The 13,272-nt window shown below is 47.1% G+C and overlaps 1 protein-coding gene across 1 annotated transcript in view; it reads left to right on the forward strand.

Moving 5' to 3' along the window:
- Positions 1-123: 123 nt before the first annotated feature.
- Positions 124-13,272, forward strand: part of Ct (homeobox protein, cut) — an 845,317-nt gene continuing 832,168 nt past the window's right edge. The window contains 1 exon segment of the mRNA XM_077676505.1: positions 124-247. Within this exon segment, the coding sequence (XP_077532631.1) occupies positions 185-247 (63 nt within the window). The 5' untranslated portion in view covers positions 124-184.

Raw genomic sequence — 13,272 nt, forward strand, 5'->3', positions numbered from 1 at the left:
ATTTACTTTGTGGCGTCTAATTCAGGCCTATGACTCATAAACACGATGGGAAATATTTTATTTATTTTACAAAACGCCGTCAAGTTGTACAAAAAATACGTCACAGGAGCGCCAGACTGGGCGAGGAGTAAAGACGGCGAGCGTGGTCACGTGGCCAATTAGTTGTCATTCGTCTTGGGCCAAGATGGCTGCAGGCGCCCGCTCTTCAGTCCGGTTTTGGAGTGAATTTGATCTACCACGTTTAAAGGTAAGCAATTTTTTTTACTTCTCTCACGTCAGCGTACTATATTTGCCCAAGCGATACGAATCTCCGCGTATGACCCTACGTACGGAAGCAGACGTTTTCTTCCACTGGGTGCGGGAGCAATATTTTTCTCCCATGCGTGCATCTCCGGTCTCTATTGATAGGTTATCAACGCTGATCGATGCTCCGCTTTATTTCCGGTCGCTCGCCGGAGGTCTGAGTCAGTTCCTCCTGCACGTGACACTGACTGTCGGAGAGCTGTTCTCACCGGTTTTTCCGCGAGTCGCGCGCGGAGTGGCATTGTTTTGGTTCCCATCCGAGGATGGGTGGGCTTCGCCACTATACACGAGACCTGCTGGGCGATTTGAAAGTCCCACCTCCGTTTCCGGTCCGATGTGGGTCGCCGCTGTCGAGCGTTTGCGTGACCACCAGGCTGTGCGGCCTCGCTGCGCTCATCGGGAGTTCTCCGAGATGCGGATGCCTCTTCGCGCGGGGATGCGGCTGCAAGCCGAAACTTGCCGGCCGACGAAAACAAAACTTGCGCGCGGGCGGGAGCGCGCCGACCACGCTTTCGGCGATGCGCGCAGTAGCTGAGCCCCAACCTTTAGTGACAGTGGCCGGGATGTGATCGCTTATTGCGCACTGTGTCACGTTTTGTATACATGACTGATTCAGCCTGATCGAAAGAAACTTGTCGGAAAGATAAATTGCCAGCAATTTAGCCGCTTACGACGAACCTTATTTTTTAATTCAAGCTGCTGCATCTACAGACGTGCCAACAGTGTACACTTTAAAATATTTTCATCGGGTTTTGTGGTGAAACTAACGTTCCCAACAAGTTCCTGGAGTTTTCTAGCAACATCTTCATGCCTGGAATATCCCTTCGAATCACGGGGAAAATGCCTGGTTGTGGATACTGTCGAAAAACTAGAGAAAACACGAGACTCTTAATTTATTGCTCAGGTAGCAATTCAAGGGTACAAAAATTGAACGAGTGTGGACCTAATAGAGAAAATGAAAGTAATATGCTACGAACATGTTCGCACGTGTATTTACGACTACCATATTAAGACAAACTCACTTTACATTTATTTGGAATTTAAAAAATGTCTACACCACATTTTAAAATATTCTATCACCCCTTTTCGGACAAGATTCGCATTTACAAGCTTATAGCTTATAAATTGGTGCACCCGAGAAAGAAGCTTAGGAGAACGCGAAAAAAAAAAAGTGGAAACGATGCCAGAAAGAAAGATAGAGAGGGGGGGATAGAAAGCAAATGGGCAGAATCCCAAATGAAAACGTTTGCTCCCATCGACACGGAGCCGTAACTATAAATCGCCGCAACGCTTTCGCGATTCCATGAGTGAAAGGATAGACGGATGGACGAAGCGGGGAGGAGGAAGAGCCGGACAAAGAGCAAAATGATCTGGCCGGGGAAAGAGAGAGAGAGAGAGCACCAGCTTCGGGTGCGCGTCGAATACTAAGCGCGAAGAGAGAAAAGCGGAGCCAATTTTCATTCCGACGCACGTGCCGCCCATGAATACCGCGCGTGTGTGTTTTCCCCCTCCTCCCGTGCGTCGTCCATTCTCTTCCTTCTTTGTCCGTTACTCCCGCCGCGTATCGCCTGCCCGACGACGAAAAATTCGTGCCTCCCTGACTGAGCGTTCGACGAGTCGTCTGTCGGTTGCCGGCGTGCTGCGTCGTCGCCGTACACACCGGTAGGATCTCTTTTCTCACCAATTCCTCGCCGCCGAGAATGAAGTCGGTCCCGGCTGCCGTCACTTCCTCCTCGCTGTTATTGATAATATCTTTTGTTTGCGCCCGCGGAGATGAAAACGCGCTGTTTGTCTTTGGGCGGCCCCCCCCATTGTAGCTCCACCCGGCGTCGTCGCCTCATCATCCGGCCTCGACTCGCCGGCGCACGTGCGCTAGCATGCAAGCATGCACACGAGCGCGTGCGTCCGCAGCGCAGGTGCGCGTGCCGTTGGTCTTATTACCTATCGGCAGTCGAGGCGCCTCGCTCGTCAGCGAGTGAGCAATACTGCCAGTGCTGCTGTCTCAGTGGAAGGCGACCCGAGTGTGCTCGGCCTTCGTCGCTGTTTTTGTCGCGAAATGGAACAACTAGATCAGCTCCGCCCGGTCATCATCGTCCGACCGACGCATTTTAACTCGGCGTGAACACGGCGTGGACTTCGCATGAAGGGCTCCGCATTGGCGTTTGAGGCAAGCATAAACGTGCTGACTAGCTTTTTGCTTCTTGTTTTTTTTTTTCTTTTGCTTACACCTAAAAACGCGCGCTCTTGTTTCAAATGGCATGACAAGCCGTTCTCTCGTCTGCCCAGGGCTGACGAGTTGTGCTCTGGTGTCGGGTTTCCTTCCTTCTTACTACGCCACCACGGTACGGTCTCTTGAAGGTGCGTGAAGCAGCGTTAAGTAGTCTTGTGTTGCCTGAGTAAACAAGTGAGGTAGGACTGGTGTGCTGTTTGTTTATCAGCACCTTTTGGTTTGCTTGTTTGTTTGTTTGTTTGTTTGTTCTTGCCAAGGAGGGGGGGGGGGGTGAGGAGGCCTAATGTAAAGGTAGTGATAGAAATTAATAGACATCGAAATAAAAAAACAAGCAAACAAGGACGGCCGAGATTTGAAAGGTTGCATTCACGTCGCTTTCTTCACTGCAGCAAATACCTACCCAAGTAGCAGTCGGTGACGCGAATTAACACTGAGTTCAGTTCAATATTTAGTGAGAATCTTGCAATTTCCCTTGCAATTTCTCAATTTCCCTAACAGCAGTATCCAGCTATTTCGCCGTGCATGTCATTCCCGGTGGTAGAATGGTACTCCTGCAACGCATGTATGTAGAATTTATAAGACTTGCTGTAGCGGACGCTTATGTGGTCACGCAACAAGGTCCATGAGCAATATATACCCCCCCCCCCCCCCCCCCCCGGGGGGGTCTGTTTTTTTTTTTTTGCGTTTTAGTTCATTTCACACGCTATGAATTCTTAGTTAAGACGCGTTTTGAATCAACTCCAACTCGCAAATTGGCACCGAAATGCTGCCAGAACTTTGCCTGGTTTGTAGGGTGATTTCTCGTACAAAAAAGAAACGCTACATGGGCATCCGCAGCAACGTAGCCATGATCCTGGCCCATACATGTTGCCGCTAGAACCTGAGGTTTACGCATTGCCATTGCGTGAATCAGTGTAACCATCGCTTCAATTGTAAAATGCCTGAAAATGGAACGTTATTTATGGTCAACTATACGCTGACCATAACCTCAAAAAAGTTGCCGCGAACGTTTTTTTTAAGAACCAAGCAAATCGGCGCTGTCTTCTGTAAAGCGTGCTTCTCCTTCAATACACCTATTGTGTGGGAAAGCCTGTCACCGGCCGTGAGGACGCGTGCACCGAACGTGGGCTCCACAAATCGATATACCCTTAGCTTCAACTCTAAAATACATGAAAAGTGAACTTCATGAATGGCGACGGCTGGCCGTAATCTATATATACCTGTATCAAGCGTTATTTTTTTATTGTGTAAAAATCGCGCAGCACCGTTTCGTCTTTTCGCGCTGCGAGCCAGAAATACCGCACCGCCACTGGCTTCTGTAAAGCGTTCTTCTCCTTACATACACTTATATTGTGGGAAAGCCTGTTGCACAGAGACGTGGGTGTGCTCTGGGGTTACTTCTCTAGGCACTCCCGCCTAGCAAACGGGGGAAATGGGGGTTGGGAAACGCCTCAAATAGCGAATGAAATGGAGGTTCAGGAAATGCGATAGTACATCTGACGTTGTGAAAATATAGTGGCCAGAAGCCGCAGGAAGGCGAACCCTTCAACCGAAAAAAAAAAAAAAAGCGGATGTTGACGTATAAAAAAAAACATCATGTGCTATGGCCAGTTTCTATTTTGATTTTCGTTTTTGTTGTTGTTTGCGGCGAGTTGTTGGCGAGTGAGGGCTACGATATAGATAATTTTTCGAGGTCCTCAAAGTGGAGCAGGAAAGCCCACCTTTCATTTGGTAGAATGCCTTTTAGCTTTATTCTTTGAATTCACGTGTACCCCACTGAACTTTCTGAGAAATTATTTTGTTTTTCCGAGCGTCTTTTTTACAAACCGTCAGGTCAACTAACAGTGCATCGGAAAACATTCTTCGCGGAAACTGTCGCTTGGGTCTTCCTTTCCGCGTTCTCTCAGGAAATGCCGTCGGAGCGTTAAGTGGGCCGTGAAACAACAAAAATAGAATTTTACGCGTCGAAACTACACGTGGACTATGAGGCGGTCACTAGTTGAGGGTTACGGATTAATTAATTCAGACCATATAGGCATCTTCGAGGTTCACCGAAATCTCTACACACGGGGGTCTTCGCTTGTTGTCTCCATCAGAAAAAAACTGCCGCCACGGCCAAGATCGAATCCGTGTCCTTGAACTCAACACCAAGGTGCCTCAGTAACACAGCTACCGCAGCGTACGAAGGAACCGTAGAATCCCTTTAGGAACATCTTAGCCGCTTTTCGGTTACTATGAGCAATCGCAGCTGTTCGTAATGTTCAGTAGTCCCGAAACATCTAAACGAAGTATTACAAATCTGCGCACAGCGGTGAACGTAAAAGCATGCTCAAATAAGTTTTTTTTTTTTTTTTTTCACGTGTTCTTCAATTTCCGGGCATCTTTTGTTTCTTTATGTACCATCGCAGAGACTGTAGCTTCCATTGGACGGTTTCGTTTTATATGCTGAACTAAAAATATTTGCTAACGTTTTGAAAGTATAGTGAAACAAAAGCAAAGAAGGTATTTAATAACTGAAGATAAAGTACCTGCCAAACTACTCCAATTGTGGAGTACCACTCTGTGCTTGCAACGGCTGCAGCTTTAGCGGTTCTTTCTGGCAAGCATAAAGATAAGTTCTAAAGCTTTTAGTCGGCTTAGTGTTAGGGTCCGTTTAATATTGACTGAGGCTTTTAGTTTTATTCTCTTAGAAAAAAAAGTGAAGTTCACTTTGTCTCATTCTAGTTCGTTTGTGAACCAAATGCTTTACTTTCGTATCGCCGCGTCTTACCGCTTATTGCTTAAAAGTGAGCGTTCATCGTGCATCAGCGGGACATAATCTATAGTTCAAAAAGAGTGGAAGGACGCTGAAACTCTGCGTTTGCAGGAAGGGTTTTCTACGAGAGTCTGATATCGTCGTCCGACCTAAATGTTGTTACCAAGAACTAGAAAATAATGCTTGCAAGGGAAGAAATTAAGCGCCGACGTGGCTTATAGCTTTCTGATGGCCAAATCAACTGGCATATGACCTAGCCACGAAAGACGGAAAAAAAGAGAGGGGCTGCAGGACTCAGAGATGGGTTCAGTAGTCGATAACGACAGCACTATTGATAACCGAACAGTGCGGCATGTAAAAGAGCGCAGTGGCGGTAGCGTAGCGCATGAATGACGCAGTAGAAAGCAGGTGACTGCAAGGGAAAAACGCGTACACGCAATTATCCCTAAGGAGAAAAGTTAAAATACGGGCGGACCCGCCGTGGCTGAGTGGTTAAGGCGTTGTGCTGCTGAGCACGAGGACGCGGGCTCGATTCCCGGCCGCGGCGGCCGATTTTCTGATGGGGGCGAAAAGCAAAAACTCCCGTGTGTACGAGATTTCGCCGCAAGGTCCACAGGTGGTCAAAATTAATCCGGAGCCATCCACTACGGCGCACCTCATCGCCTGCGTTGCGTCGGCGCGTTAAAACCCTGCAATCAATCAATCAATAAATCAATCAATCGATCGATAAATGAATCAATCGAACGATCGATCAATCGATCAATCAATCAATCAATCAATCAATCAATCAATCAATCAATCAGTCAATCAATCAATAAAATACGCACTGGCTTTTGAATGTGAAACGTTCAGCTGCGCCGATTTCTGGCCTAGTACTTGTGATTGTTGCAATTTTTGACTTTACGGAGTAAAAACTGAATGAAAAAGTGTGCGGACAAAAACATAATTTAGCGTTTTACGTCTGCGGCCACGTGTACTATAGAATGATTGATTGAATAAATCTATCCAACGAACAAGAAACCATTTTTACGGGCCCTGCCGTATGAAGGCGTACTTATTCTGGTATATACCTTGGCTTTTGCTGGCAGTCCTCGCCCTCGTCACCAGGACACACTGGATGTCGGACACATTACCCACAGCGGGTAATGGGCCAGCATGTCGGTGAAATTTCTAAGCGGGTGCAGCAAGTCTTGGAGGTCTTCCTCTATTGATGTGTCACCGTCTTCGATTTTATCTGTATATGCAACTTAGAGACGGAAAAGGAGGGTTGGGGCAGGTGGTACAAAAAAATACAAGAATAATTATTGTTTCGAAAGAATCGGTAGGCACACTTGATTTCACGATGAATGACGGGTGTATTCGTGCACGCAGAGAAAGTACTGTATTACTAGTAAAACTGTTGATACGGGGTTTTCACCAGGCACCCTTCAAGCGGTCACTGGGTGCTTTTTCGCCTGAAGGACTTCCAACGGGCAATTGATTGATTGATTGATTGATTGATTGATTGATTGATTGATTGATTGATTGATTGATTGATTGATTGATTGATTTATTGATTGATTGATTGATTGATTGATTGATTGATTGATTGATTGATTGATTGATTGATTGATTGATTGATTGATTGATTGATTGATTGATTGATTGATTGATTGATTGATTGATTGATTGAAACACCAACCGTGCCCATAGCTTGTGCGGATGGATACACCGGGAGTTCCCCTCCTCGGATGTTAACCGTTGAGGATTCCCTAGACTGTTAAACATGACTATGAGGTTATGGGATATACGAACGTACATGCGTACAGTCATGGAAAAATGAAATGCGAACATGAAAATATCAATCAGAACACACATAATAGAAAAACACTGTTCGTGGAGGACAAATAATGGTGCGCTATTGGTACATTTGGACAGCCACATTTCCCAACTTTGTTACTGCAATTGAGCCACGCGTCAATTCGATCTGCAGGGAAAAAAATTCCGCTATTTCTGTGCTCTGGTTTATATTATCGTGTTCGCATTTCATTTATCCATGACTGTACGGGTAATAGTCATCCTAATATATTACACGGTAAAAACACGCAGACCACGCTCTATTCAGATACTGGTCTGCTTAGCTTGCACTACATAAAAAAAATCAACTGATGGGTTAGTGCTGCGTAATGAAGCATGAACGTCGGTATTGCCTTTTGAGGATTACAGTATTGACCCAGGGATTTCAATACACGGAGAAAGGTAACAGAGTTGTACGTAGACTGTTTTTTTACAGAATACGGGAATATAACGCATCGACGCTCGTGGTCGGCCCTGCTTGAACATTGCGCGTACCGAGGGGCCAACGATGAGGGAAAGGGCGTTTTCTGTGCATTTTTTTATGTTTGGCACCAATCAGCATCAACAACACAGTGGTTGAGGTGCCTCGCTGCGTGGCGCAACCTGATCGGTTTGACTCCAGTTTGACTCCACGGTTCGGGGCGGTTCTAAGTTGGGGGCGAAGTCCGGAAACCGCGGGGTCATTGAATTTGCGGCACATAAAGCTCACGTTCTTGTGTAATGAGAAAATATTCGTGGCATGCGCGTGCCTTATTAAAAATGTATATGTTTTACGTACAGTAAACTCTCGATAAACGGAACTTCAAGGGACCGAAAAAATTCGTTCCGTTTAACAGGAGTTCCCTTTGCGGAGAAAGATGTGCAAAAGTGCAAATTTATGTGCGTACGCACTCTTCATACCATTTCATGGAACTCTAAGCACTAGGAGGGGAATGTAGCTGATAGGTTTTTAGAAAGCAAGAGAACTAAAAAAAGGTGTATGCACAGAATTCACAAAGTTGATTTGGCAACAATGAGTCGCTGTGCACTACAAAATTCATCAATTATGTTTGCTTGAGCCCTTGCAACTGCATCTTCACGGAGGCTAGAGGCCTCAACTTCGGGAGTGCTTACGAGCCACCGAATTTAGAAGACGGCAACGCGGTAATGAAGCGCTGATAGCAGCACGATGACACGAACGAGGCGGCAGGAGCTGAGCCCTGTAACCTCGGCGTCTTGAATCGAGACCGAATGACTGGAACAAGAACTACGATGTTGCATTCGTTGCACTGACACGGCTGACCACTAACGATACGAGGCTTACGAGGCCAACGAGGTTTAAAAAATCATGGAGGAAGAAAAAAACAAAAAAACAAAAACGAAACAGCCAGAACCGTAAAAAACTGATTCTCATGCCAACGGATTTCACAATAAGTTCCATTTATGGTTCCGTTTACACGGTGACGCGGAAATCTTATGTTCCGATTACCGATAGTTTTTTTTTTTTTACGTTATCTGAATACAAAACCAACCAACTTGCAGACTACTGTTCCGTTTAAGCGGCAATTCCGTTTAAGCGATTTCCGTTTATCGAGATTCTGCTGTATTGTGCCACGAGCACATCCTCAAAACACATGTTCACATGCAAGAACAGCTTGCACGAAGGATTATTAAATTTGGTGGCAGTTGCACGTGAATTAGGGTTTCTTTTTACTTTGTTTCTGGAGGCGGCTTGGGCTATTACTTCATAATGTTTTATATTCCTAAGTATTGTCGAAGCTAGCCAAATTTGAGTAGGACTGCATGACTTTCCCTCCATATTTTGGCGCTATCTCTTCCTTTAATATCCGATGCATGATAAGCAGACACGCAGCTTTCACTCGATCTCGTGCGATATGATCGCAGCTGTTATCAAAATGCTGGATAATTCTTGCCGCAAAATACTATTCCTTTATCCCGGATGAGTTGGTGGCCACGTAACGTGTCGCTGCTATGTACTTTGTGTCCTGGCAGCTGCCGCAACTCTCCGTATCTTTCCTGCCTTTTCGCTTGCATGCGCGTTTTTTGTAGGTCTCAATAGATCAAATATCCTTCGTTTCTCCTTGAATAAAATCGTCCGCTCCCTTAGCCAGCCAACATCGGACTTATTCTCAGCGAATGAATTAATAAACAGCGCAGACGTGCTTGCAGAGGAAGACGCACACCGGCACTTTAACTGTTCGAAGTTCTGGCTATATAGCGCTAAAACGTGGCTTCCGAAGCCGTTGCGTACGTGTCTGAAGAACGGTTTTTCCCTCTGCATAGACAGGCGGGCAAGATGACCGTTGGGAGACTGTAGTTATTAAGACAAGATATCCGTAAAGCGTTTTGAAATGCGCGGCCACTGCTTGTGTGCATTGACGCGTACAGAGTGCAGGCACGCCCGAATGGCAAAGATTTCGTTTCCCCATCCAGTATGCACGAGGCTGCAGTCCAGCGTGCAACGCGCGTTCATACCTTCAGAGCTCAATCCCGAAATAAACACCCAAAAGACGCCTTCGACTTCGGCCAGGTTCCAGCGAGAATGCGTTTTTATCATCAGCGGCCCGCAACGAACGCCCATTGCAGAGAAGCCACAGAGTGTGATCCGCACGAAAACCTTGCGTCTCGTTATTTTGGCATAACTCGTTCCTCCTCATCTTGCGTCGTTCGAGCATCGGCATGCACACGTTCGGCGGACGTTGTAAAAAGTGAGGCGAGTTTCTCACAAAGATGCTTCGGTGCGGGGCCTTTCGAAGGCGGAAAAAGAAACGGCGCTCTTCGTCTTCCCGCCCGGGAAGTACGCGTAATGAAGAGCGGGGGGCGAAGAGGTGAGAGGGGCTAGAGCGAAGGGAGTGGGGGGCGCCGTAATCCGAGCGCTCGGGCGGCGGCAGCGCTGACTCAATCCTCGGCCCTCGGAGTCGATGGAGTTGCGCATGCAGATCGGAGGCCGCCGGCGCGAGCTCGATGCGCGTCGTTCCGTGGGAGCCTTCTAAAAATTAGTAATAGCGCGCGCTCCCGGAACTCGCGGCACGCGCGCGCTTTGGAAAGCAGGAAAGAAGTCGGGCTAGGAAGAGGCGTTGCGGGACGCCATTCGTTTTGCGGCGGCGATCGATGCCATTTCCCTTCTCTTTCGACATGCACGTCACGTTCGGAGCCACAACACGTAGCCGGCCGTCTTCGCCGCGCCAGAAGACAAGCAGCCGCCTGCGCGATGCGCTAATACTGGGCTCGCCACCCGCGGACGCAGCTCCTCGACTCACAGAGAAGCTTAGCGCGTACACGACCACCGAGCTCGAAATCTCGGTTGGAGCTCGAATGCCGGCTAGCGAGGCGTGATCGAGTGTATAACGGCCTCGCGGGGCGAACACCAGGCGAACAGGCTTGTTTTCGAACGTAGCGTGCGGATGGAGAAGTGCGGGGGGTGACCGAACAAGAGTGTCTCCAACCCGAAAGAAAGTAGTGCGTGCCACCTTGCTTTCAGCTACCGGAGACCCTCTCTTCCGAGAATACGTACGCTTAGACGGTGCTAACCGGAGAAGCGTGAGGGTCTCTTTCCGTCGCACAAGGCTGCACCCTCCTTTCGTGATTCAAGCTGAGCGTTGCGGAAGTTTAAAGTTGGAAATACACGAAGAATTTTCCTACAGTTTCCAACTGGCTGCGTTGCTTCCTTTATATTTACTATCTCATACCCTCGAGCGTAAACACTTCGTGAGTTCAACCTTTTAGCGCAGTGTTTTTTTCTCGGAGATGTGTGCCTGGGGCGGGAATCGAAAATTGCTGGCTTACCAAATAGTCACTGCTGCTACAACTGAAGCCCAGAATGAGGTATAATGATTGACTGAATGAACGCTGGGCACCCTTCGGATATTGTCTTGCACAATCAAACGCCAACTCATTAAGGGGATTAGAAAACGTCATCCAAACAATAGAAACGGCAATTAGTTGTCTACTGTTTTGAACTGATTCTCTCTGCTGCGTTTTCTTCGGTTAGGCGTTTGAAACATTAAAAAAAACTGGATACCAAACAGAGGAAACGCTTCTCCAATACGTCATTCGCACTGGAATTCGTGAAACCAGTCGGGTTTAGGCCATTCTTAGCATGATATTTTTTAGTCAAATGAATCCAGTTGAAACCACGTTCGCCTGTGTGGGTAATGGTCTTTCCTGACAATGCTCTCGTGCATAACGTCTTGTGACCTACTAGCAGTGTGCACCAAATGTTTTAAATAGTTCTTTCTTTCCCTATCCGTGCATGCCTGCGTTGGTTATATCTGGCATTTGTGATTCTTATTTGTCGGATAAGTCTTACTATGGTTGCGGGCTTCTAAGTAGCGGAATGTTTTCCGGTTTCTCCCGTAAAAACTTTAGTCAGATGACCGGATTGAACACTTTGGCAGTCGAATACTGGATTAAAGCATGCCATTCTCAGGTGTCGTGATGGGCATGATATATCGACTACCAGCACTGTATTCAAATACTGGGATAAGAGCGGTATAGCTTGCTAGCCACTGTCCAGGGACGTGCCAGCGAGAATCCCAAACACATAGGGGGAAATTGACTTGAAGGAAACCACTTAGTAACTTATTTGTCCTTAACAGGCTTCGTCAGGAACATTCGAAAAGTGAATTATCCTAAACTGGTGTCGCCTTTCTTAGCAGTGTAAATGCGTGCCCGTCATTGTTTGCAAATTGTTAGAATTATTTCGCTCCCATGGCTCGCAACGAAGAAGAGGTATAAATAAAGGCGCACGTGCGTCTTATCATGAGCCAACCAGCAATATTTATGAGCATGTCACGGATTATATTTTCGGTTGTGTGAGTACACGGAGGCACTTCGCAAGATGTCGGCTATCCATACTCCGTTTCTAGGTGTGGGCAAGCCACTGCTGGTGACGTAACCAGGAAAAATATTGTGCTGTCACATTTTCGGCCCCGTAGAACCAATATGGATAGCCAGCAATAAGAGCGTGGGAAAACGCTACACACCGCACTTTCCTCATCCGTCTATTCATTTTCAGGATCCCGGGAGGCAGCTGAGATACATCGTGGGGTAGGAGAAAGGGAGTGGTATAGTATGCGCACTAGATTTACTGTAAATCGAACATTTTAAGACACGCCCTTTTATAAGGAATGGCAAAAAAAAAGTGGCCGCGTATCTGCTCCTTTCGTTGCAAATGTCGTTAAAAGACGATAGTCTTTACCGACTTTTGCCAAGTAAATTCCTCCCTTCGCTTTCCCGCTCACCTCTCATGTTGTTCCTCTTGCGTCGCGCTCCTCCCAAGGTAAAGTCGCCAAAGGTTTGCTTAAATCATTTTAAATTTCCCACGTTCCACTGCTCCAAACCGGGTGTCTCGATGCCAACGCTGCCGTACGGCGAAGACGCGTGTGAAGCGAGGCGCCCTACTTGAACGTTTATAGAAGCGCGTTTTCCTAGTTCACGTGCGTTTTAAGCAGAACGTGGAACCTATCTAGTGGAACCTTTCGTAACTCTTGCCACTTGATTTCTTCAAATGCCGCCAGAAGCTATATGGCGCGGGCGACAGCAGGCGACGGCGGAGTGATATTTTTTTCTTCAGTTGATGAAGTATTTAATCTCGCCAAAATCAAACATGTACGAGTTTTTAGAAAGGAACGCTGCAAATATCACTTCCGTATTAATTTGTTGTCTTATATATGCGCAATGTCTTGTTGTTCTTCAGTAATATTGACAAGTATGAACATTACACCAGACTTAGACGGGCACATTTAGCTGTGACTATATAAGACTATTGCGCAGGCATTGTTTTACTTTGGCCGGGTGGCTGAATCGAGTCACAGACAGACAGACGGACAGACAGACTTACAGACAGACCAAAATTTCTGGGTTTAAGTAGCCCAAGAAAGACTATCGTCTTAAAAAAACACGGGTGAAGCCATTAGAATACCGCGATATAGAGAACTGTACAAAGATGGCCCAGGGCAGGATGTACTGAAAAGAGTTAAGCGTATGGCTGTAAAACCGGGGGTGAAGTCCTTTTAGGGGCGAAGCTCCTTAAGTCATGGGTCTGTCCATCCCTTGTGTCTCGTGGTACGTGACCGCCGCATGCTTTCGGAGATGTCGCAAAGTGGGCCGCGTTGCACGCGCAAGAACCGGCTGCAACCGGCAGCGC

The sequence above is a fragment of the Haemaphysalis longicornis genome, unplaced genomic scaffold (genome assembly GCF_048455015.1).
Source record: "Haemaphysalis longicornis isolate Haplotype H1 unplaced genomic scaffold, Haemaphysalis longicornis Haplotype H1 scaffold_7, whole genome shotgun sequence".
Classification (NCBI taxonomy): Eukaryota; Metazoa; Arthropoda; class Arachnida; order Ixodida; family Ixodidae; genus Haemaphysalis; species Haemaphysalis longicornis.